The 26,858-nt window shown below is 41.9% G+C and overlaps 1 protein-coding gene across 2 annotated transcripts in view; it reads left to right on the top strand.

The window, feature by feature from the left end:
• Positions 1–26,858, top strand: part of KLRG1 (killer cell lectin like receptor G1) — a 46,607-nt gene that overhangs the window by 13,022 nt on the left and 6,727 nt on the right. Inside the window, exons 4-5 of one of the 2 annotated variants that reach the window (XM_086714136.1) lie at positions 3,761–3,861; positions 4,459–4,542. In XM_086714136.1, coding sequence (XP_086570262.1) covers positions 3,761–3,861; positions 4,459–4,542 — 185 coding nt within the window. Of the gene's footprint in view, positions 1–3,760; positions 3,862–4,458; positions 5,057–26,858 lie in introns of those variants that run through there. The other variant, XM_025930432.2, reaches the window with a different exon arrangement.

Here is a 26,858-nt window from a genome sequence, read left to right as displayed (position 1 = left end):
CCATTGGTTAAGCCACCCAGGCTATAGTGATTTGTTATAGACCATCTCTTTTAATGTTTTTACTGGGAATGCAAAGAAACCTTATGCTTCTCTTTGCTTTTAGAAGAGAAACTCTTTATTTGTGCCAGTGATAGTCTCCAAGTAAGTAAAGGGGGCTAATCCAGACCCAGTTAAGAGCAGAGTCCTTGAATTCTTACTCCTTAGCAACCATCTTCGAATAAAAACAAGGACATCAAAATGGGACATCTAGCAGTATAGTAAGAATCACAGAGTTGAAATTTCTTAGTAGAAACTGGTGTCTTCGTAGTTGTTGGATAAAGAAAGCATATTTTCTTTAAAAAGCATTCATCGAATTCAGCTGTGATTAGAAATTATTGATACATTTAAATGAAAAAAATTTATATATCTAATTTGGAGGAAAATTAAGAAGTTTAAAAATGTGGTTTTTTTTTTTTTTTTTCCTGAAACCTGAAGCAGAATGTAATTTTCTTTGATTTCGTTTCAAAGATATCTAGGGGAGGTTTTTCAGATTGCCTGAAGGAAATCCAGGAGTACTCTGCCATCTTGGGTCTTCCCCAAGATGGGCTTATAAATAAGCCCAGGTGGGGGCGCCTGGGTGGCGCAGTCGGTTAAGCGACCGACTTCAGCCAGGTCACGATCTCGCGGTCCGTGAGTTCGAGCCCCGCGTCAGGCTTTGGGCTGATGGCTCAGAGCCTGGAGCCTGTTTCCGATTCTGTGTCTCCCTCTCTCTCTGCCCCTCCCCCGTTCATGCTCTGTCTCTCTCTGTCCCAAAAGTAAATAAACGTTGAAAAAAAAATATATATATATATAAATAAGCCCAGGTGTTAGGATATCTGCCTTTATGTATCATGAGAAACAAACATGATATATTAGCTTTAATAAACATTCTTATTCATACATCAGCTCGTTCTGTACAACATTGGGATCCCAAGAAAGTAAATCATACTGGGATCTAATGTTATAATATAAGCTTAAGCGGTCTTCTTGACCTGTTTTATCAAAGAGAATGTCCAGTTGCCTAGCATGCTGAATGTACATGTTTCTTGGCACATCCTAGGAGTCTCATGGTTTTTTCAGGGCTAGAGAAAGCACATTTTATTTTATTTTATTTTATTTTATTTTATTTTATTTTATTTTATTTTATTTTTTTAAAGTAATTTCTAAACCCAACACGGAGCTCAAATTTACAACCCTGAGGTCAAGAGTCGCATGCTCTACCAACTGAGCCAGCCAAGCACAGTTTATGTTATGTTAAGTTTCTTTATTTATTTGGAGAGAGAGAGTGCATGTGTGTGAGCAGGGGAGGGGCAGTGAGAGAGAGGGAGAGAGAGAGAGAGAGAGAATGTGAAGCAGGTTCTGTGCTATCAACGTGGAGCCTGATGCAGGGCTTGATCCCATGCACCGTGAGATCATGAGCTGAGCCGAAATAGGAGTTGGCTGTTTAAGCAACTGAGCCACCCAGGTGCCCTGAGAAAGCACAGTTCATTTATTTATTTATTTAAAAAAATTTTTTTTCAACGTTTATTTATTTTTGGGACAGAGAGAGACAGAGCATGAACGGGGGAGGGGCAGAGAGAGAGGGAGACACAGAATCAGAAACAGGCTCCAGGCTCTGAGCCATCAGCCCAGAGCCGGACGCGGGGCTCAAACTAACGGACCGCGAGATCGTGACCTGGCTGAAGTCGGACGCTTAACCGACTGCGCCACCCAGGCGCCCCGAGAAAGCACAGTTTAAAGAGAGACATGAGTTGCAGAGAGATGGATTATCTTAGTAGAGGTCATGCCAAGGCCTTGGGTACCAGGGCAAGACCTTGGGTTCTGGTCCAAATCCTAGCACTAAATTACTGTGGAATAACATCTGTCACTGCTCATGTTTTGAGTTTCTGTACTTCCAAAGGGGAGAGGTTTACAGAGTGAGGTGAGGGATCAAAGCACGTCCACTGAATTTGAGAATATGATGTGATCTGTTGATGGGCTGCCGATGGCAGGTTATCTCAAACCTTCCTACAATAGGAAGGAGGAAGGAGGCTGTAGGAAGGAGGCTTGAGACAAATGATCAGTCAGGAAATACGTGATCACGGGAACAAGTTATATGGCCTTTTTCTTTAACATCTATCAGGTCAAACTCTAACTCAGAAAAACCAAACCAACCAAGTAACCCAACAAAACCACTAAAACACAAGATTCCTGGGAACAAAATAGAAGGGAGGTCTCATCTGAAGCCTTCTTATTAGTTTTGCATTTTCTTTCACCGAGGATTTGTAGTGACCTCAAGGATTAAGAATAAGAAGTAGAGTATAGAGGGGCACCTGGGTGGCTCGGTCAGTTGGGTGTCTGACTTTGGCTCAGGTCATGATCTCATGGTTTGTGGGTTCAGGCCCCGCATCTGGCTGTGTGCTGACAGCTCAGAGCCTGCTTCAGATTCTCTGTCTCCCCCTTTCTCTCTGTGCCAGTCTCCCCTAAATAAATAAATCAATGTTTAAAAAAAAAAGAAGTATAGAGAGGATGCCAGGTAATCATCTCACTATACATGCAATACTTTCTGGACACACAGAGATATCAGTTATCGATGTCCCCAGATGCTACTGCACACATTTGTACTTGCCCACCGCTTGTAACCCAGACGCTTTGGTATCTGTTAAGACACATATGAATACCTTTGCATGTTCATTCGTACTCTGAAACATATACAACTCTTGAGCTTCTTATTTTATAGGTAACTTTCCCGTCAGTAGGTTGGTCTTACAGCTACGTTGGTCAGACTGACACTTTTGTCCTTCCTGCTCCTGAAGAAACATAATACTTGTCAACATTAACGTCACGTTGAAAATTCAGCATCACAAGACAAACCTCTGTAACAAGAGCAGTTTGCAAAGCCGAGGTGTTGTTTATTTATTGTAAAGTATATTCATTACACTAATACCAATATTATCTTCCATGTTATAAGAATGCAAGTACAGACATAAAGTTTAATTCTAGGAAATGCTCCACTTTGCAACACATCTCCAGAATTAAGGGCTTATCAAAATTTTTTAAATATTTATATATTTATTTATTTGAGAGAGAAAGAGAGAGGGCACAAGCAGGGGAGGGGCACAGAAACAGGGAGAAGGACTGTGCACTGAGTGCAGAGCCTGATGCGGGGCTCGATCCCATGAACCGTGAGATCACACCTGAGCTGAATCAAGAGCTGGACATTTAACTGACAGCCACCCAGGTGCCCCTAGAATTAGAATTTAAAAGAGAGATTAGTTGTTAGGAGTAGGTGGTGGTCTTAAGCAGCTTGAACTGCTAACCAGAGTATCACTGGGTGGTTTAAACCACAGACATTTATGTCTCACAGTTCTGGAGGCTGGGAAGTCCAAGATCAAGGTGTTGACGGGTTTGGTTTCTGGTGAGAACCTTCTTTCTGACATGCAGACAACTGCCCTCTCATTGTGGCCTCTCCTCGTGGAGAGAGACTGAACTCTGGCCTCTTCTTACAAGGACGCTAATTGCATCAGTAGTGAGGGCCCCGTGACCTCATCTGAACCTAATTACCTTCCAAAGGCCCCACCCCCAGGGGCCATCATGTTGGAGGTTAGAGCTTTGACATACGGATTTTGAGAGCAATAAATATTCAGTCCATAATGTAATGAGAGGGTGTATAAGGAATAATTGTTTGATCATGACACTGAATCTCCTCTTTGGTGTTCTGTGTTTTCTTATCTTTTTCCATCACCTTGAATCTCTCTCTCAGAGCCTGCTTCAACCTCTCCTCAAAGAGGACTTTTATTGGATTGGTCTGAGGAACAATTCTGGCTGGAGATGGGAAGATGGGTCAGCCCTAAACTTTTCAAGGTAAGGGGGTTCAAGACAATGAAAGAAAAAGAGAAAAGGGGAAGAAAAATTATGTGACTAGGGAAATAGATCAAGGATAAGAGAGGAAGAGGAGAGGAAAGGGTAAGGAAAGGAAATAGGGAACAAGGAAGGAAATGAACAGTGGATAAGAGCAAAAAAAAAAAAAGGTTGACATTTTATTTATTTTTTAATTTTTTTATTAAAACATTTTTGTTTAATGTTTATTATTTTTGAGAGAGAGAGAGAGACAGGGCGCGAGCAGGGGAGGGGCAGAGAGAGAGGCAGACACAGAATCTGAAGCAGGCTCCAGGCTCTGAGCCGTCAGCACAGAGCCCGGCGCGGGGCTCGAACCCACCAATGGCGAGATCATGACCTGAGCTGAAGTTGGGCACTTAACCGACTGAGTCACCCAGGCGCATATCAGAGATGATAGTTTAAAGGGAGGCTAATGAACAATTTTTATTCTGCTGTTTTGGGAGTCGAGAAAAGTGGGAACTGAATAGGGAGAAAGAACTTGCTCAGTTTTCATCCCTTATGTCTTGCTAGTCCTTTACTCTCATGTTACCTTAATTGATTGGCTTTTCTGATTTCTTACAGGATTATTTCAAACAGCTTGATACAGAAGTGTGGTACCTTCAGCAAAAGTGGTTTCCTAGGCTCTAGCTGTGAGGCTCTTTTACGGTGGGTCTGTAAGAAGGTCAGACTTTGATGGGTGGATCTGTCATATGGCTCCCTAAAAAGGGGGAGCCAGCCTCTGGGTGCTGGGATAGTCATGAGTGTATATTTAGTGAAAGCCGAACCTTCTAGAACGTGGCATTAGATGTAAGATTAATGCGATTTCCCTGGGACTGATGGTTTATTGCCGGACTCTCTTTGAGAACAGTTAGATATTAACAATTTAAAGATCAGATCTAGGAAAATTTGTGAAAGAAAATATTGTTTTAGTACTTCTCACAGTAGTGACTGATGCTGCCTTCTTCACCCCCATTCCCACCATCTCTGTCAAAAATGTACCTTTTCTGTGTTATGGTCTGACCTGGTCCGACGATATCCATGCAAATATATACTATTGCTAATGTATTACAGAGTTTTGATGTGTGCTAATAGACTGGCATGTTACTTATCCCTGATAATATGTTTTTCTCCTAACAATGGCCCTTTGCAAATAAAGCTTTATTCTAAAGAATACTGCCAATAGTGACACGTAGAAAGTGGATAAAAACAGGGTGATGCTTTCTGCTTCTCAGCTCTCTACCACTTAGAGACTTGGCCTTGGCTGAATTTCATTGTTCTGGGTATGCGTAAGTGTGGATGAATAAACCAATGTATGAGCATATTTTTCCATATTGTGAGTGCATGATCTGCATGCTAATTTCACAATCATGGTCAGTCTGATAGAGGAAAATTTACAGAAGCAGTTTATGTGCTTGATTCCCAAATTAGGCACGAATGCCTCAAAAATAAAGAAAAACTTTATTATTTCTCTTAAGTATGGTTTGGACATAGATGAGGAGAGAAGGTGCTGTTTAAAGATGCAGGAATTTACCCAAGGGATAAGGAGGGCTGATGCATAGGGGCACTTGTACCCCAATGTTTATAGCAGCACTCTCAACAATAGCCAAATTATGGAAAGAGCCTAAATGTCCATCAGCTGACGAATGGATAAAGAAGATGTGGTTTATATACACGATGGAATACTAGTTGGCCGTGAGAAAGAATGAAATCTTGCCATTTGTAGCAACGCGGATGGAACTGGTGGGTATTATGCTAAGTGAAATAAGTCAGGCAGAGAAAGACAGATACCATATGTTTTCACTCATATGTGGATCCTGAGAAACTTAACAGAGAACCATGGGAGAGGGGCCGGGGGGCGGGGAGGGGGGAAAGTTACAGAGAGGGAGGGAGGCAAACCATAAGAGACGCTTAAGTACTGAGAACAAACTGAGGGTTGACGGAGGGTGTGGGGGGAGAGGGGAAGGTGGGTGATGGGCATTGAGGAGGGCACCCGTTGGGACGAGCACTGGGTGTTGTATGGAAACCAATTTGACAATAAATTATATTTAATAATAAAAAAAAGATGTAGGAGGGAATACTGAAGGGGACCATCAGTCTGTACTGTCAATGACACCGAGTTGTAATCTCTTGTCTTTCTCTTTCATAGTCTTTTTTGGGGGGAGGGGGGGCAATGGACTGTATCTCATCCACCATTGTATCCCACACACCTAAAATAGTGCTTGTATCAGTGAATATTAAATAAATAAATGGACAAATAAAAAATAAAAATTAAGATATTCTTCTTCTGGTAGTTTGCGTTAGCCCATGAGTTAATTAGAAGAATTAAGGGCAAGAAACACAGTAGTTTCTAATCCTTCCCTAACGCCCCCCCCAGGTGTGCATTCGGTAACTGACTTGAAAAGGGCAAAGAGTCAGGTTAATCTAGATATACTGTTCACAGAAGGAAGTGGTGGAAACAAACTCCCATCTCCTTATGATCTCTTACTTTTGGCTCTGGGTTGGAGGGGCGTGTCTCTTGATTATGAATGTGATGGTAGTGATCCCACTTGGTTAAGGATGTAATGATAATGATTCCACTTGGGCCCCCATGGCTTGGCTCCTAAGGGGCGCACAATCTCATTGACTTATTCAAGGACAAACCAAGGAGGCCGGTGCACTCCTGAATTCTCCCCTGAGCAGGAAGCATGTGGGCAACTCTTCTCCGTGACAAGGGTTCAGCGTTCTTGCAAAGATTTCTCACCACCTCTCATCAGAATTGGATCTAGTTCACTGCTCTTTCTCCCTTTAGGATGTTACATTAGAAATAACTTACTTATTTATTCCCTAATCTTACTCATGAGGGGCCATGGTGCAGTTATTAACGCAATCCCTCTACCTTGCCTTGTGAAATAAAGTTTGGTAAAACTATTAGAAACTAACATTTTTCTTTTTTAAATTTAAAACAAAAAAAAACATTTTTTTTAACGTTTATTCATTTTTGAGAGACAGAGAGAGACAGAGTGCAAGCAGGGGTGGGGCAGAGAGAGAGGGAGACACAGAACCCGAAGCAGGCTCCAGGCTCTGAGCGGTCAGCACAGAGCCAGATGCAGGGCTTGAACCCATGAAAGTGAGATCATGACCTGAGCCGAAGTTGGACACTTAACCAACTGAGCCACCCAAGAGCCCCTCTTTTTAAAATTAAAAAAATACATATTTATTTTATTTTTTATTTTTTTAATTTATTTTTTTTAAGCTTATTTACTTATTTTGAGAGAGACAGAGATAGCACAAGTGGGGGAAGGGCAGAGAGAGAGGGAGACAGAGAATCCCCAGCAGGCTCTGCAGTGTCAGCATGGAACCTGACATGGGGCTTGAACCCGTGAATCCTGTGAAATCATGACCTGAGCTGAAATGGAGAGTTGGATGCTTAACAGACTGAGCCACCCAGGCACCCCCATTTTTTATTTTATTTTTTATTTTTGAGAGAGAGAGCGCCTGCATGAGTAGGGGAGGGGCAGAGAGAGAGGGGGAGACAAGGAATCCAAAGCAGTCTCCAGGCTCTGAGCTATCAGCCTGACATGGGGCTCGAACCCACAAACTGTGCGAACATGACCTGAGCTGAAGTCGGATACTCAATCAACTGACCCACCCAGGCACCCCTCTTTTCTGTTTCTTTTGCTCATTTGTTTTTTTAAATTCCACATATGAGTGAAAATTTCACATATGAGTGAAATCATACGGTATTTGTCTTTCTCTGGCTGACTTATTTCACTTAACATTATACTCTCTAGCTCCATCCATGTTGTCACAAATGGCAAGATTTCATTCTTTTTATGGCTGAATAATATTCCATCGTGTATATACATACCATCTCTCAGTTGACGGATTCTTGGGCGGCTTCCATAGTTTGGCTATTGTAAATAATTCTGCTATAAACATTGGGGTGCATGTATCCCTTTGAATAATATTTTTGTATTTTTGGCGTAAAACCCAGTAGTGCAATTGCTGGATCATAGGGTAGTTCTATTTTATTTTGTTTTGTTTTAAAAAAAATTTTTTTTCAACGTTTATTTTATTTTTGGGACAGAGAGAGACACAGCATCAACAGGGGAGGGGCAGAGAGAGAGGGAGACACAGAATCGGAAACAGGCTCCAGGCTCCGAGCCATCAGCCCAGAGCCTGACGCGGGGCTCGAACCCACGGACCGCGAGATCGTGACCTGGCTGAAGTCGGACGCTTAACCGACTGCGCCACCCAGGCGCCCCAGGGTAGTTCTATTTTAAACTTTTTGGGAAAACTCCATACTGTTTTCTACAGTAACTTCATCAGTTTGAATTTCCACCAACAGGGTTCTTTTTTCTCCACAGCCTTGCCAACACTTGTTTCTTGTGTTTTTGATGTTAGCTATTCTGACAGGTGTGAGGTGATATCTCATTGTGGGTTTTTTTTATATGAAATTTATTGCCAGATTGGTTTCCATACAACACCCAGTGCTCAATACCCATCTCATTGTGGTTTTGATTTGTATTTCCCTGGTGATGATTGACGTTGGCCATCAGTATGTCTTAACCGGAGAAATAAATGTCCGTTCATGTCTCCTGTTCATTTTTAAATTGGATTATTTGTTTTTTGGGTGTTGAGTTGTATCAGTTCTTTACGTATTTTGGATACTAACCCCTTTATCATATACGTCACGATATCTTCTATTCAGTAGGTTGTATTTTAGTTTTGTTGATGGTTTCCTTCGCTGTGCAGAAGCTTTTTATCTTGATGAAGTCCCAATAGTTCATTTTGCTTTTGTTTCTTTTGCCTCAAGAGACCTATCTAGAAAGGTGTTGCTGTGGTCAATGTCAAAGAAATTATTGTCTGTGCTCTCTTTTAGGATTTTTATGGTTTCAGGTCTCACTTTAAGGTCTGTCATCCATTTTGGGTTTACTTTTGGATATGGTGTAAGAAAATTGTCCACTTTCATTCTTTTGCATGTAGCTGTCCAGTTTTCCCAACACTATTAAAAACATTCAGGTTTTTTTTTCTTCAAAGGTTTTCAAGATAAATAAAGCAGGAAAAGCTAACAATCTGATCAAATGTACGGTTCAAAACTGTCTTTTGGTATTTAACAATAAGACCTAGGAAAGGAAACTACAGAGTTACCTTAAATGGGATGAATAAGTTACCACTGGCAAGTTTCTGGCAGTAGTAAAACAAAAACAAAAAATTAACTCTCTTGATCATATAGATATCGCCATGAAAAAATTTTTTCAATCTGTACAAAAGATCTTTCTCCACATATCAATTGTTTCTTATGATTTAATTGTTGTCTGTGTGATGTTCAACTATTTTTTTTTTTTATGCACAGAGATTGTTTCACAACTCTTACCCAGACGAATATGGCGCTTAGTTCAGACATATCAAGCCACAGGTTTCCCCTCCCCTCTAACCAAGCTATCAAATTTCTGTCTTAACTAATTCAAAAATATTAAGTAGTGAGAGATCCAGGTCTATAAATGTACTAGGTACAAGGAGGTACTGTGTTCAGTCTGGACTTTGACAAAGGAGTAATATTCCAGGGAACATAGAACAAAGAGCCAAAAAGAATGAAATCTTGCCACTTGCAATGATGGAGCTAGAATGTATTATGCTGAGCAACATAAGTCAGTCACAGAAAGACAGATACCATATGATTTCACTCATATGTGGAATTTAGGAAACAAAATGTGTGAACATATGGAAAGGGAGAAAAAAAAGAGAGAGAAGCAAACTGTAAGACTCTTAATGATAGAGAACTACTGAGGGTTGATGGAGGGTGGTGGGGAGAATGGGCTAAATGGGTGATGGGCTTTAAGGAGGGCACTTGTGATGAGCACTGGGTGTTGTAGTGATAAATCACTTAAATTCCACTCTTGAAACCAATATTACACCATATGTTAATTAACTAGAATTTAAATAAAAGTTTGAAAAAAAATTCTCCCCCCCCAACCCCCCAATAATAGAACCTTTAAAAAAGAAAACAAGGTGGGGGGGCCCCTGGGTGGTTCATTCAGTTAAGTGTCCAACTTTGGCCTAGGGCATGATCTCACGGGTTGGTGGGTTCGAGCCGGGCGTCACGCTCTGTGCTGACAGCTTGGAACCTGGAGCCTGCTTCGGATTCTGTGTCTCCCTCTCTCTCTCTGCCCCTCCCCTGCTGTGCTCTCTTTCAAAAATAAATAAACATTAATTTTTTTTTTTTTTTTTTTTTTAATGGAAACAAGGGGCACCTGCGTGGCTCAGTCAGTTAAGCGTCTGACTCTTGGTTTAGACTCAGGTCATGATTTCACAGTTCTGTAAGTTCAAGCCCTGTGTCAGGCTCTGTGCTGACAGTGTGTGAAGCCTGTTGGGATTCTGTCTCTATCCCTCCCTCCCTCTCTCTCTTTCTCTCTCTCTCTCTCTCAAAATAAATAAATAAACTTAAAAAAGATTTAAAAAATAGAAAAGGAAACAAAAACGGAACACATTTCTCTTATGACTGTGTAATTTTCACTAGAATCTGTACTTCTCAGAGCAGCAAGGACTTTTCAATCTATGAAATGTCACTAATGTCTATAATCAAATACAAGCATAACATTTAAGAACTAAAAACATCCTCGAAAGAAATAACCACTTAACGCTAGCTCCAACACCATTTATCGGAGAGATGTTTTTCCCCGTTGAATATTCTTGCCTCCTTTGTTGACCATTAATTGACAAAATAATTGTGGGTTTATTTCCGGGGTTTCTCTTCTGTTTCATTGATCTATGTGTCTGTTTTTGTACCAGTACCATACTGTTGGATTACTACAGCTTTGTAGTGTATCTTGAAATCTGGGGTTGTGATACCTCCAGTTTTGTTTTCCTTTTTTAAGATTGCTCTGGCTACTTAGGGTCTTTTGTGGTTCTAGACAGATTTTAGGATTGTTCTAGTTCTTTGAAAATGCTGTTGGTATTTGGATAGGGATCGCACTGACTTTATAGATTGCTTTGCAGATTTGTAGGGTAGCGTGGACATTTTAAGAATATTTGTGGGGGGGGGGCGCCTGGGTGGCGCAGTCGGTTAAGCGTCCGACTTCAGCCAGGTCACGATCTCGCGGTCAGGGAGTTCGAGCCCCGCGTCGGGCTCTGGGCGGATGGCTCGGAGCCTGGAGCCTGTTTCCGATTCTGTGTCTCCCTCTCTCTCTGCCCCTCCCCCGTTCTGTCTCTCTCTGTCCCAAAAAAAATAAATAAAAAACGTTGAAAAAAAAATTAAAAAAGAATATTTGAGGGTTTTTTTTGGATTATTTATTATTTTTAAGTAATCTCTACACCCAAGGTGGGGCTCGAACTTACAACCCTGAGGTCAACGGTCACATGGCTCTACTGACTGAGCCAGCCAGGTGCTCCCAATAGTTATTCTTCCAATTCATGGAATATCTTTCCATTTGTGTCATCTTCAATTTATTTCATCAGTGTCTTGTAGTTTAGAGGACAGTGATTAGAGTCCCTCAAACTCCTTGGTTCAAAGGTCATCATCTTCATTAATCCATGTTTGCCTCTCTTGCAGCCCATTTACATTTCCCCTTTGTCCTGCATCCCTAGTTTCATTTATCTTTCCTTCATACGTTGATGTTTGATATATTCCTTCAGCTTGTTTTATACATATCCGTAGAAGCTATGTAGTGTTCTTTGTTTCATATTTAAATAATTATTTTTATATATTTCATTGTTTTACTTTTTTTATTTTATACATATACATACACTTGTTTTATTTTATACATATACATACACTTGTTTTATTTTTTTTTTAACTTTTTTTTTTAACTTTTTTTTTTTTTTTTTTTTTTTTTTTTGAGACAGAGAGAGACAGAGCACGAACGGGGGAGGGGCAGAGAGAGAGGGAGACACAGAATCGGAAGCAGGCTCCAGGCTCTGAGCCATCAGCCCAGAGCCCAATGCGGGGCTCGAACTCACGGACCGCGAGATCGTGACCTGAGCCGAAGTCGGCTGCTTAACCGACTGAGCCACCCAGGCGCCCCTACACTTGTTTTATTTTATACATATACATACACTTGTTTTATACGTATCCGTAGAAGCTATGTAGTGTTCTTTGTTTCATATTTAAATAATTATTTTTATATATTTCATTGTTTTACTTTTTCCATGAGCATTATATTTTTGAGATCTATTCATGTTGAATTATGTACATGTAGTGCATCCTTTTAGGTGGCACATGAACCCCATTTTATATATCCATTCTTTTAATGTTGGACACCCAGTTTGCCTTTGTTTCCTCACTATCACAGTGATGGGATAGATATTCTCTTCTATATCCCTCCTCCAAAGTCTTCCCCATCTTAGGAAATGGCCCTGCCTCCATTGTGTTGTTCAGGTTCCAACCTGAAGAACTTGCCTTCCCCCTTCCTTCCTCCCTTCCTTTCCCCCTCCCTCCCTTCCTTCCTTTCTTGTCTTGTCTCCTGTCTCTTTCTTTTTTCTTTTCTTTCTTTCTTTCTTTCTTTCTTTCTTTCTTTCTTTCTTCTTTCTTTCTTTCTTTCTTTCTTTCTTTCTTTCTTTCTTTCTCCCTTCCTCCCTCCTTCCTTCCCTCCCTCTTTTTCTTTTCTTTCTCCTTCTTTCTTTCTTTCTTTCTTTCTTTCTTTCTTTCTTTCTTTCTTCTTTCTTTCTTTCTTTCTCCCTTCCTCCCTCCTTCCTTCCCTCCCTCTCTTTCTTTTCTTTTCTTTCTTTCTTTCTTTCTTTCTTTCTTTCTTTCTTTCTCAAACTGAAGAGCTTTCTGATTTATTTATTTTTTGACCTCCAACAAATTTATCACCTCCACCAGCAAAGTATATTCTAAATCTAATCTCTTCTTTCCATCTCCACTTTTAACTCCAGTCCCAGCCTCTGTCATTGTTCATTAGACGACTGTGACAGCTTCTTTTGTTCCTACCCCCTTTAAAAATAGTTTTATTGAGGGGCGCCTGGGTGGCGCAGTCGGTTAAGCGTCCGACTTCAACCAGGTCACGATCTCACGGTCCGTGAGTTCGAGCCCCGCGTCGGGCTCTGGGCTGATGGCTCAGAGCCTGGAGCCTGTTTCCGATTCTGTGTCTCCCTCTCTCTCTGCCCCTCCCCCGTTCATGCTCTGTCTCTCTCTGTCCCAAAAATAAATAAACGTTGAAAAAAAAATTAAAAAAAAAAAAAAGTTTTATTGAGGGGCACCTGGCTGTCTCAGTTGGAGGAGCATGCAACTCTTGATCTTGGGGTTGTGAGTTTGAGCCCCATGTTAAAGAGTAAAATTTGATCAGTTTTGACATATGTATATGCCCATGAAAATAATGTCACCGTAATCAAGATAGTGAAATAGCAATTATCCTGAAAAGGTTCCTCAGGCCTTTCTGTAATTCCTCCTTTTCTCTCCTCCCTGTCACCCAACACTCCCCCATCTTCAGGAAACTCTGGTATACTTTATGTCACTATAGATGAGATTACATCTAGCGTTTTACAGTACATAGAGTTTTACAGAGTCATTAAGTATGTGCTCTTTTTTTCCCCCTGTCTTTTTTCACTCAGAATAATTATTTTGAGATTCATTTGTGGTGTCGTATGTATCAATGGTTTACCCTTCTTTATTGCTAATATTCCACTATATGGGTGTGCCATAATTTGTTTATTCATTCACTTATTGATTGACATTTTGGTTGTTTCAGTTTGGGGCTGTTTAAAAAAAGCTGTTATGGGTGCCTGGGTGGCTCCTTTGGTTAAGTGACCGACTCTTGATTTCTGCTCAGGTTGTGATCTCACGGTTCGTGGGATTGAGCCCTGCCGTGGGATTGAGCCCTGCCGTGGGCTCTGCACTGACAGTGTGGAACCTGCTTGGGATTCTCTCTCTCCCTGTCTCTCTGCCCCTCCCCTGCTCGTGCACACATACACCCTCTCTCTCTCAAAGTAAATACAGAAACTTAAAAAAAATAAAAATAAAGTTGTTATGAAGATTGGGGAACCAATCTTAGTAGGGACACAGGCTTTCTTTTCTCTTGAGGAAATACTTAGGAGGTGGAGTGACCAGATCACATGGTAGGTATATGCTTAACTTTTTTCTTTTTTTTTTTTTTGGGACAGAGAGAGACAGAGCATGAATGGGGGAGGGGCAGAGAGAGAGGGAGACACAGAATCAGAAACAGGCTCCAGGCTCTGAGCCATCAGCCCAGAGCCCAACGCGGGGCCCGAACTCGCGGACCGCGAGATCGTAACCTGGCTGAAGTCGGACGCTTAACCGACTGCGCCACCCAGGCGCCCCGGTATATGCTTAACTTTTAAAGTAACGGCCAACCTCTTTTCCAAAGTGTTTGTACCGTTTTGTTTTCCAGTCAGCAGTGTACGAGAGTTCTATTTTCTTCACCTGCTCTGTGATATTTGGTACAGTCAAGTCCTTTTAATTTTAGCCATTCTCGTTGGTACTCAGTGGTATCTTGTGGTTTTATTTTATTTTATTTTTTTTTTCAAACGTTTATTTATTTTTGGGACAGAGAGAGACAGAGCATGAACGGGGGAGGGGCAGAGAGAGAGGGAGACACAGAATCGGAAACAGGCTCCAGGCTCTGAGCCATCAGCCCAGAGCCTGACGCCGGGCTCGAACTCACGGACCGCGAGATCGTGACCTGGCTGAAGTCGGACGCTTAACCGACTGCGCCACCCAGGCGCCCGGTATCTTGTGGTTTTAATTGCCATTTCCTTAAAGGTCAACGGTGTTGAGCCTCTCTTCATGTGTTTATTTGCCACCCATATATCTTTCTTTGGGGAAGTATCTGTTCAGATATTTTGCCTATTTTCTTTGTGTTCTTGTTGTTGAGTTTTCAGCGTTCTTTGTATTCTGGATCCAAGTTCTTACTACACAAACACTTTGCAAATATTGTCTCCCAGTTTGTGGTTTGTCTTTCCAGTCTCTCAACAAGGTGTTTCAAAGAACAGAAGGTTTTAATTTTTATGAAGTCTATTTTACCAATCGTTGTATTACAGTTCGTATTGCTTGTATGTTATTTAAGAAACTTTTGTCTAGTACAAGTTCATAAAGATTGCCTTAGGTTTCCTTCCAGAAATTTCATAGTTTTAGCTTTTGCATTTAGATCTGTCATCTATTTTGACCTGACTTTTATTTTATTTAAAAAAAAAATTTTTTTTTTTTTCAACGTTAATTTATTTTTGGGACGGAGAGAGACAGAGCATGAACGGGGGAGGGGCAGAGAGAGAGGGAGACACAGAATCGGAAACGGGCTCCAGGCTCCGAGCCATCAGCCCAAAGCCTGACGCGGGGCTCGAACTCATGGAGCGCGAGATCGTGACCGGGCTGAAGTCGGACGCTTAACCGACTGCGCCACCCAGGCGCCCCTTGACCTGACTTTTATAGATGATATGAAGTGTGGGATGAGGTCTTTTTTTTTCTCTTGTTATAAAAGCCTAATTGTTCCAGCCCCATTTATTGAGATAACTATACTTTTGTCATTAAGTTCCTTTGATACCTTTGTGGAAAATCAATGCAATGATTATATTGGCCCTACTTTTGCATTTTGTCTTTTGTGCCATTTATTTGTATGCTTATCCTTTCGTTTCTATCACTGTAATTTGATAGTAAGTCTCAAAATCAAGTAGTGTAAACCTCCAACTCTGTTTTTCTTCTTCAAAATTGTTTGAGTTGTTCTAGGTCCTATGATTTTTTTTCTTGTAGATCTTAGATAAATATTCTATTCCTATGTTATTTTGTACACGTTTGAATATATCAGGTTGAATTGTTGGTCCAGTGGAGACTTTGTTCACATGGGCCTGCTAATTTTTTAAAAAAATTTTTTAATGTTATTTATGTTTGAAGGAGAGAGAGACAGAGCGTGAACAGGGGAGGGACAGAATCCAAAGCAGGCTCCAGGCTCTGAGCTGTCAGCACAGAGCCTGACACGGGGCTCAAACCCACGAACTGCGAGATCATGACCTGAGCCGAAGTCAGACGCTTAACCGACTGAGCCAACCAGGCACCTCACAAGGGCCTGCTAATTTAAACTCTCGTGCGGTGTATGAAGTAAAGTGACTATTTCTCCATATCATCATCAGGCAAGGGTAAAGGGAACCACAGGCTCCTTATGATCATGACTTTTCACTCCTGGCTCTATCGTCCTGTGAGTTTTTACTTAGGAGAAGGTCTTCCAGGTTCTTCAGATTGGAGCATCTGTAAGACAAAGCTAGGGATGACCTTTGGTAGTAGTGATCTCTCATAACAAAACCTTGATGATCGTAAAGTCTTTGTTCCCGTGTGAGTAACGAGATGGGGAAGGAAATGAAGGCGAGGGGAGAACACTCCTGGCACACAGGGCAAAGTGTGAAAAGAATGTGATAAACACTAAGGAAGGAGTGATTTTCAAGGCGGAGGGAGCATTCATCAGTGGTTTGGTTGGCATTTTATTTATTTACTTATTTATTTTTTTTCAACGTTTATTTATTTTTGGGACAGAGAGAGACAGAGCTTGAACGGGCGAGGGGCAGAGAGAGAGGGAGACACAGAATCGGAAACAGGCTCCAGGCTCTGAGCCATCAGCCCAGAGCCCGACGCGGGGCTCGAACTCACGGACCGTGAGATCGTGACCTGGTTGAAGTCGGACGCTCAACCGACTGCGCCACCCAGGCGCCCCTAGTTGGCATTTTATGCTAAAGAGATGTAACGTGGCACAACGACAGAAGAGCATTCCATGAAATTGGCGATGTGGGGGTCATTGTCCATCATTCTTCATTAGTGTGCTGGTGAAAGATACGAAATTGCAGTGAGCTGACAGACAGGAGGTAAGGAAGTGGAAACCACGAGTTTAGAGATTTCTTTTAAGAAGTTTTGTTACAGACGGAAGGAAAAAGATAACATCTATATAAAGGCCTGTGGGTTGTGCCAATATATTTTTACATATAGATAAGAAAGAGTAACTCGTGTTTATAACTTCCAACTTTGTTGAAAGAGAAAAGAGATTAAAAATGCATGCAACACCAGGATCCTTGAGGCAGTGGATGACGATGTGAGCCGATGCACAAATGGAAGAAATAATTTTGGGTGGAAAGAGTAAGTATCCCCTTTCCTACGGAAGGTGGAACGATGGAGGAAGATTCCAATGTTTGTGTAAGCGACAGTAAAGGAAATGTACTGGTGAACTCCATTTTCTCGGTGAAATAAAGGACAAGGTTATATGCTAAGTATGAAGGAGAAAGTGATAGGTTTGGGATCTATAGAAGGCAGAGTTTTGGAATTTCTACACAGGGAAGAGAGACATCTCCCTACAGACGCAACATTGCCGGTCAACACCGAGGGAGGCAGGAGGCCACACATTTTTAGTGATTTCAGCCCGCATTGTTGCCTGATTATTGAGAGCAGCCCATATTGGACTAGTTGTAATAACAGAGAAGCCAAATGGTAGGGATGATGAAGCGTGGCAATTTTACAGGGTGGTTTCAGAGGAGAAAAATGGTGTCAGGAAATAGAAGTAGCCAGAATTACATAAGAAACCTTGACGTGAGGGACGTGCTGGATGGGAAAAGATTTGGGAGTATTAGTACAGGAGATGAGATAACTACTGCAGTGAACATTGTTTTTTTTTTTTTTTTTTTATTTTATTATTTTTTTAACGTTTATTTATTTTTGAGACAGAGAGAGACAGAGCATGAATGGGGGAGGGTCAGAGAGAGAGAGGGAGACACAGAATCTGAAACAGGCTCCAGGCTCCGAGCTGTCAGCACAGAGCCTGACGCGGGGCTCGAACTCACGGACCGCGAGATCATGACCTGAGCCGAAGTCGGCCACTTAACCGACTGGGCCACCCAGGCGCCCCTGCAGTGAACATTGTTGTACGCGTCTCCTATTTCCCTAGAAAAGAGATTCCGAAAAGTGAAAGTCATGGGCCAAAACGTAGGCCAAATGAAAAACTTTAATAGATGATACCAGGTTAGTTTATAAGACCGAACTAGTTTTTTTTTTTTTTAATTTTTTTTCAACGTTTATTTATTTATTTTTGGGACAGAGAGAGACAGAGCATGAACGGGGGAGGGGCAGAGAGAGAGGGAGACACAGAGTTGGAAACAGGCTCCAGGCTCCGAGCCATCAGCCCAGAGCCGGACGCGGGGCTCGAACTCACGGACCGCGAGATCGTGACCTGGCTGAAGTCGGACGCTTAACCGACTGCGCCACCCAGGCGCCCCAAGACCGAACTAGTTTTACTCCCACTAGCAAGGGATGAGAATACTGGTCCTCCCTTCTTCTCAGCTGCACGTGTTCTCAAAATTTTAGATTTTGGCAAATTGTCATCATTATTATTACAATATTTATTATTATTATTATTATTATTATTATTATTTTGTCTTTTCCATCCGTAGGCACTGTGTATACTCAGAATGACCTTTTTGTTAGTCACATGTGTTGCAAATGTTTTCTTTCTACTGTTTTTTTTTTTTTTTAATGTCATGGGGATTTTTTTTTTTTCTATTCATGCATTTTAAGTTTTAGTAAAGTCAAATCTTCATTTTTTCCCTCCAGTTGTGGATTCTGGTTTTCTACTTAGAATCTCTTTCATGGGATTATACATACATTTTTTCCTAATACTTTTATATTATTATTGTTATTTTGTTTTACATTTTATTTTTAAGTTTTTATTTAAGTATTTATTCATTTAAGCAATCTCTACCTCCAATGGGGGGCCCAAACCCACCACTCTGAGCTCTTCTGCCTGAGCCAGCCGGGCGCTTCTGGTTTTACATTTTACATTTTTTACGTTTTATTATGTTTTTACATTTTATTTTATTTTATTTTATTTTATTTTATTTTATTTTATTTTGTTTATTTTACTGTGAGAGGGGGGGAGAGAGAGAGAGAGACAGACAGACAGACAAACTGCGAGCAGGGGAGGGGCAGAGAGAGAGGGAGAGGGAGGAATCCCAAGCAGGCTCCACACTGTTAGCGTTGAACCTGGAAACCCCCTGGGGCTCAAACCCCCGAATCGTGGGATCATGACGTGAGCCGAAATCCAGTCACACACTTAACCAATTGAGCCACCACGGCGCCCCTACCTTTTAATAATTAATTCATTTTTGCTGTTTTGGGTCTCAGAGCAGACTGAATTCTGGGCCCAAATCCTGGATCATTGTGAGGGTCTCAGAAACAGGTCTGAGGGTGATAGTGACAAGGAGGAACAGACGAAAAGGAGCCATTGTTTTTTTTTTATTATTGTTGTGAAATACACATAACATAACATTTCCCGTGCTATTTTCAGGTGTACAGTTCAGTAGCCTAATTGCATTGACAATGTTGTGAATCTCTTCAAGGCTCCACTTTTATAGGAAGAGGAAATCGTGGTCTGGAATCAGCCAGGGGAGCAGCAGCAACAATGCAGGCTTTCCTCTCCTCACCGCTTCCTGCCTCCCCCCAACTTTGCAGGACGCGGAGCAGCCTCATTTGGCGAGGACATCGGTTTTTCTAAAAACAGTTGTTGGGCAGTTAAGATAAAGAAGGATGGGAACATGGTGCCTCTGGGCGAGTAATGGAAGGTAACCTGTTTCCAGGGTGACCGGGATTTCAGCCAGCGCTCCAGATAGCATTTACCAGCAGGGGCAGCGAGAGGATGGTCGGATTGTGGAGACCCAGGTCAGGAATGGGGCAAGAGTGGGCACAGTTACCGATGATCCGGTGTCAGACCGGACACCGATGGTGTCTCCTACCAGATCACTCTTCCTGTTTTTGGTCTGGTCAGTATGCTGTTCCTGCCAGCAGTAAGATTCTAAAGGAATGTTTGTACAACTGCACAGAGATTTAGTTACAGAGAACTTTATTACACTTCTACAATAGGAAGAATCAGCAATGATTCAAATGTCTATCAGTATTGAAATGATTAAATAAATCCTGTTACCTCTTGCTTTCTTTCAGTAGACCAGATCTTTTAAAATGAAAATGTTGTGGGGGCGCCTGGGTGGCTCAGTTGGTTGGGCGGCCGACCACAGCTCAGGTCATGATCTCACGGTCTGTGAGTTCAAGCCCCACGTCGGGCTCTGTGCTGACAGCCCAGAGCCTGGAACCTGCTTCCAGTTCTGTGTCTCCCTCTCTCTCTGCCCCTTCTCTGCTTGCTGTCTCTGTCTCTCTCAAAAATAATAAAACATTAAAAAAAGAGAATGTTTTTTGTTTTTTGCCTGGATAACTAGAGAACAGCCATACTAATAGACCAGGAGAAGCCAGTCATGATCTGCCAACAAAATCGTCAAGCTAGAACCTCAGGGAGGAATTACTCGGGCTCCACAGTGCTGCTGTTCCCTTGGACTTGGGCCTTCCGCAGAGCCCATCCCCATCGGAGGATTAGTCTGGTTGGGCTGTCGTGGGAATGCAAATTTAGACCGCAGCCGGATTGCTTCTTTGTGCTTTGGATTGCTTAATGTGCCTTCTCCTTTCTCCCCCCTTTAAAAATCTATTCTCGAAAGTTGCATTTTCTTCTTTTTCCCCTAAACACAGGTCCTCTCTGTCTTTTCGAAAAGGCTACATCTTTGGTCACATGGCTATGGAGTTAGGAAGCCTTACTGCACACATTCCAAATTTTGTAACGGATGCCAACACTAACGTGTTGGCCTATCTCGGCTAACACAGCTGTTGTGGACCGGGCTGCCCTTACCAGTTTGGCCCCCAAACCAGCTGTTATTTACGTGATCTATCTCCACAAACTGGCCGGAATGTTCTCTGTAGATCCCCGGGAGGAACTAGGAGACGGTTTTTGTTTGTTTGTTTTTATTTTTATTTTTTATCTCCCCCCCCGCTTAGTTCTTTCTGGTTTTTTGCTTAGCTAATTTTTCCTTAGTGCAAGACCCTGTGTGACTTGTAACATCTCACTGCCGCTCACTGTGATGGGTATACAGTGCTCAAACACTTTCCTGAAACCTGTCAGTTATGCTGGCTCTTTCTATGCCAGAGGTTATGTATATTTTTAGACTGTGCCTTGTCTCCACCTGAGAACTGTGGGAACATACTGGGAGGAACGCCAATGCTGGAGTTAGTAAGACAGACCTCTATTCAAATCTTTTTTAGAATAATGGCTGTGTGACTTCAGGCAAAACACTTAACTTCTCTGAGCCTGGGTTTGCCCATCCCATGCGATCATTCCATCTAAAGTAGCCAGTCTCCTTGCTGTCTGTGACATCCACTTGTTGAGTTCCTTCCAAACTCTTATCACCGTCTGCGCTTCCCTTTACGTGTTACTTCTTTGAAATTATTATTTACTATGTTTTGCAGATGTGCACGCTCACAGTATAAAATGCAAAAGTTACGAAGGGATCGTATCTGTGAAAACAAGGCTGGCCCCACCTCTGATTGCCACATCACTCAGTTCCATTCCTTCTCGTGTTCCTTTCCAGATGTAATCTTTCCATACACGAACACATGTACGTGCTCACACACACACACACACCTCTCAAGTTGTAGAATAGTATACACACTGTTCTGAACTTTACTCTCCCCGCCGATTAACAATGTATCTCGAATCTTTTTATGTTCATACTCATAAGAACTGCCTCCTTTTTTAATGGTTGGATAGACTTCTGTTTTATGGCTCTAACAATTTAGCGAGTCTTCTATTAATGGAAGTTTAGATCATTTCCTCTTTTTTGACTTTACCAACAATGCTGCAATGACTGTTTATCTACAGGCATCCGGGTGCCTGGGTGGCTCCGTTGGTTAAGTGTCGGACTCTTGATTTTGGCGCAGGTCGTGGGATCGAGCCCCGTGTTGGGGGCTGCACTAAGCATGAAGCCTGCTTGAGATTCAATCTCTCTCTCCCTCTGCCCCTCACCCCTGCTTGTGCTCTCTTCCTCTCTCTCTCTAAAAAATTTTTAAAAATAAGTGAACTGGGTGTGTCTACAGGCATAGTTTTGTGTCTTTGAGTGTTTGTAGACATGTCAAATAGCTCTATGTAAGTCTGCGGATTAATATTCCCACCAGCAATATATGCTAGTCTCATTTTCTCATTACTCTTCACCATTGTAGTTTTTTCAATAAAATATTTTGATCTTTGCTAATTAGAGAAGGGAAAAATATTTTCCTCTTGTGGTTTTAATTTGTATTTCTCTTGTTAAGAACTACAGAGAGCGTCTTTGCACCTGCTGAAGGGGCATTTGCATTTCCTTTCTTGTGAACGGACCATTCGTAGCCTTTGTCCTTTAAAAAAAAATTTGGATGATTGATCTTTTCCTCAATAATTGTGAGAAAAAAGTTCTTTGCACACTGAAATAATTAGCTATTTGAGTGTGATACAAGCTAAAACTATTTTGTCTTAGTTCATCATTTTTCTCTTGTATGTGATGGGATTTTTTTTTCCTTGTTAAAGATTTGGAATTTTATTTATTTATTTATTTATTTATTTATTTATTTATTTAGAGGGAGACAGAGTGAGTATGAGTGGAGGAGGTATACAGGGAGAGGATCCCAAGCAGGCTCCCTGCTGTCAGCTTGAACTCACAGACCGTGAGATGGTGACCCGAGCCGAAATTGAGAGTCAGATGCTTAACTGACTGAGCCACCCAGGCACCCCGAAATTTGGGATTTTGTATATCACATTTATCCTCCCTTTTTTTTTTAGTGAATTCTAGCTTCTATAGCATTTGAAATCTTTCATTCTACATTCTAAGATTCAATTGGGTAAAGAAGAGTACAAGACAGCTGGCTTCTAGTGGAACGCATAATTATGGAAGCATCAGGAACAAACTGGAATCAGCCTTGTTGTGGCAAGAAGGATGGAAAAATTGGTGCACCTGTAAGTGAAACGTTGGAGAATGCAGTGATTACATGTTTGAAGGCTCACCCAGGAGGCTTTAAGAACCACTGTCCAGGGGGACAGATGTTCACTGACTCATGAACTCATCAAATATCCCTAGACTCAGAAACAGAGCCACGAGTGGAAAACATTGTGGAGAGACTAGAACAGCCTGGGGATGTCCTTTCGATATATATATTTTTTATAATGTTTATTTATTTTTTAGATAGAGAGCGTCAGTGGGGGAGGGGCAGAGAGAGAGGGAGGGGAGACAGAAGATATGAAGCAGTGAGCCCGATGCAGGGCTTGAACTCACAAACCAGAAGATCATGACCTGAGCCAAAGTTGGACGCTCAACCATCTGAGCCACCCGGGCGCCCCTGGGGATGCCCTTTAAAGATACAAAATTCTGGGGCGCCTGGGTGGCGCAGTCGGTTAAGCGTCCAACTTCAGCCAGGTCACGATCTCGCGGTCCGTGAGTTCGAGCCCCGCGTCAGGCTCTGGGCTGATGGCTCAGAGCCTGGAGCCTGTTTCCGATTCTGTGTCTCCCTCTCTCTCTGCCCCTCCCCCGTTCATGCTCTGTCTCTCTCTGTCCCAAAAATAAATAAAAACGTTGAAAAAAAAATTTAAAGATACAAAATTCTGGATAGAAGTTTACCTACGAATAATTGATTTTTTTTTTAATAGTTGATTTTTGTGAGTACAGAAGCTTACTCAGTAATGAGAGTAATAGAATCTTAGAGAAAGACTTCTTTCTGTGGTCTTGAAATTTGACCCGAAAGCTAAAGCTGAGAATGGTGGGGGACGAGAAGTCCTGTATTCTAAAGGGGGGCCTTAGACACACCCCGTAGGACTTTCCAAACTGGCTTAGGGGCAATTACCAACAGCTCATCAGGGAAAATTAAAGACTGATTACGGGCAAGTTCTTTGAGGCAGTGTGTAGATGAGCAGATTGCTGGGGTATTTCACCTCCCACTCCACTGCAAGCCAAGTGAGAGGGGGAACCAGAGGCACCCAGGAGAAATTGGGTGCTGCTTGTCGGAGGTGGGAGCAGAGGCTGACTTCCTGGTGCTATGTTGCTCACCAATGGAAATGTGTGGGTTTGTGGCTGTCTGGGGAGCAAGAGAGTGCTTGGAAGAACTTGACCCAAGTTCCCCATTATGGAGGGTGTAGAAGCTCTTACCTGAATATTGATTAGAGAGGTCTGATGGTGGGAAGCTTATAGAAATTGCCCCAGAAGATGAGGGAAGGAGGTGCAGCTGCAATGGATGAAAGCTCACTGCAAACCCACTGTTTGTTGAGTTGGTATATGAGCTCCCTTGAGCCCAGAGGAAGCAGAAGGTCACGGGATCTGAGTTACCTACAAAGGGCTTTATCCAAGAGGACTTCCTGCCAGGCTCAGACCCCAGGAGAAAGAAGTCCTGTAGAATGGTTCACCATAACTTGAGACTTAAGGTAAAGGCATAAGAGTCCTTCCAGAGAGCATAGCACCTGGATCGGGGAAGATGCAGTGCAGAAATTCCTCAGGGGCGTATCTCTCTGTGCACAGGATCTGCTGAAACTCACGGAAGTGTCCCATGAGGGATAGCTCGTTTTTGGGCACTGTGTCAGGTTTCAACAAAAGAAGCAGAGCCGGCAGGAGATATGCATCAAGAGATTTATTGCAGGGGCACCTGGATGGCTCAGTCGGTTAAGCGGCTGACTTCGGCTCAGGTCATGATCTCGCGGTCCGTGAGTTCGAGCCCCGCGTCGGGCTCTGTGCTGACAGCTCAGAGCCTGGAGCCTGTTTCAGATTCTGTGTCTCCCTCTCTCTGACCCTCCCCCGTTCATGCTCTGTCTCTCTCTGTCTCAAAAATAAATAAACGTTAAAATTAAAAAAAAAAAAAAAAGAGATTTATTGCAAGGAGTTGGTTTACCCAATCGTGGAGCTAACTGGCAAGTCCAAAATCCATAGGGCAGGCTGTCAGGAGGGGTGGGCTAGAACACCCCAGCAGGGCCGAAGCTGTTGTCCACAGGTGCAATTTCTTCAGCAGGGAAGCTTCAACCCTGCTCGTAAGGCCTTTCAACTGACTGAATCAAGCCTGCTCGGATGATCCATGATAATCTCTCTTAAAGTCAACTGGTTATAGACTTTACAGTTTTTTAAATGTTTATTTATTTTGAGAGAGAAAGAGGGCGTGCAAGCAGGGGAGGGGTAGAGAGAAAAGGAGAGAGAAAGAATGCCAAGCAGGCTCCATGCTGGCAGCCCCCAATGGGGGGCTGAAATTCACCAACTGTGAGATCATGACCTGAGCTGAAATCAAGAGTTGGACGCTTCATGGACTGAGCCACTCCAGGCGCCCATGGTTATAGACTTTAATTACCTAACATACCCTCATAGCAACATCTAGATTGGTGTTTTGATTGAATAACTGAGGACTGTTGCCTAGGCAAGCTGACACATCAAACGACCATCATGGGTATCTTCTACACAGAATGATGACCAGGTAACATCGGTACCAGTGACAAGTCAGCACAAGGCCAATTTCGAGGTTACTGAATGAAAGATGTTTTTAGTGGCCAGTCAAGGGTAGAATATTTTCAGTCACTAATGGAAAGAACATCTTCTTATTACCTCAATTCTAGGAATATTCATGCATTATTTTTACCTGACTTGGATGCAAATAGTTTATTTGTGACCAGTCATTCCCTTTGTCACTGTACATTTTCAAGATAGAGACCTAGGATCATTTGATTAGCAAGGTTGCCTGTACCCTGTATTCAGGTTACTGCCAGTCATGTGAACTAGCCTTAAAATGATAGAGTGAGTAAGGAAGAAAAGAATGATAACATTCAGTAGCAAGGAAACTGGAAATATCAGTAGTAGGAGGTTCCTTAAAAAAAGGAACAAACGAGGGTAACACAGACACATCATATTCTTAATAAAAGGTGACATTTGATTATAGGAAGTTAAACTTTATTTTTTATTACTGTTTTTTTAATGTTAATTTATTTTTGAGAGAGAAAGAGAGAGGGAGAGAGAGAGAGAGAGATACAGAACATGAGCAGGAGAGGGGCAGACACAGAATCGGAAGCTGACTCCAGGCTCCAGGCTATCAGCACAGAGCCGGATGTGAGGCTCAAACCCACGAGCCGTGAGATCATGACTTGAGCTGAAGTCAGAAGCTTAGCCAACTGAGCCATCCAGGTGCCCCTGGTTATGGGAAATTAAACTTTAGATAAAGCAGGAGAAAGAGGAGAAGTGGGGTAAAGTGCTAAATCTTGTTATCGTTTAGAATGGTTCATAATTCCATATGCATAATTTCAGTATGTGGCACAAAATCATCACAGAGTCACAGACACAATGCTAACTCCCCAGACCTTTCCTGTGGTTGCAATGCTTAGCGGGAACTATATAGCATTGAATATGTTCATTAGAAAAAAAAGGAAACCTCTAAAATCAATAATGTATGCTTCCACCATAGGAAACTTGCAAAAGAAAAGCAAATTAACTCCAGAGTAAGTAGAAGAAAAGAAATAATAAATATTCAAACAGAAGCAAATGAAATTAAAAACAAGAAGTCAATAGAAAAAAAAATCAAAAGATCAATAAAATTGATAAATTTCTAATCAGGCTAATCAAGAAAAAGAAAGTAGACACAAATTACTATCAGAAATGAAAGAGGCAGCATTATAACAGATTCTATGGGAACTAAAAGGATAATCAAGGAATATTATTAATAACTTCATGCCCGCAAATTTAATAACATGTGAAATGGACCAATTCTTTGATAGTTACAATCTACCAAATCTCTTATATGAAGAAATCGATAATCTGACTAGGTCCATATCTATTAAAGAATTTGCATTAGAAATTAATAACCTTCCAAAACAGAAAGCACTAGGATCAAACTGTTTCCACTGGTGAATTCTACCAAACGGTAAAGAAGAAATGATACAAATTCTCTGTACTCTCTTCCAGAAAATAGAGGGAACACTTCCTAACCCATTCTATGAGGCCAGAATTACCCTAATACCAAAATCCGAGAAAGACATCACAGGAAAGGAAAACTAAATACTCTGTCATGAACAAAAATGCAAAAGTCCTCAACAAAATATTAGCAAATCAAATCCAACAATGTGTAAAAATAATTCTACACCGTGAAAAATGGGATTTATTCCAGATATGTGAGTCTAGTCCAACATTTGAAAATCAATTAATGTAGTTCTTCATGTTAACAGGCT

This window comes from Puma concolor, chromosome B4, assembly GCF_028749965.1.
Source record: "Puma concolor isolate L17-30 chromosome B4, mPumCon1.1.hap2, whole genome shotgun sequence".
Classification (NCBI taxonomy): Eukaryota; Metazoa; Chordata; class Mammalia; order Carnivora; family Felidae; genus Puma; species Puma concolor.
The sequence above is the reverse complement of the archived record's forward strand: the minus strand, read 5'-3'. Positions and strand labels throughout refer to the sequence as shown.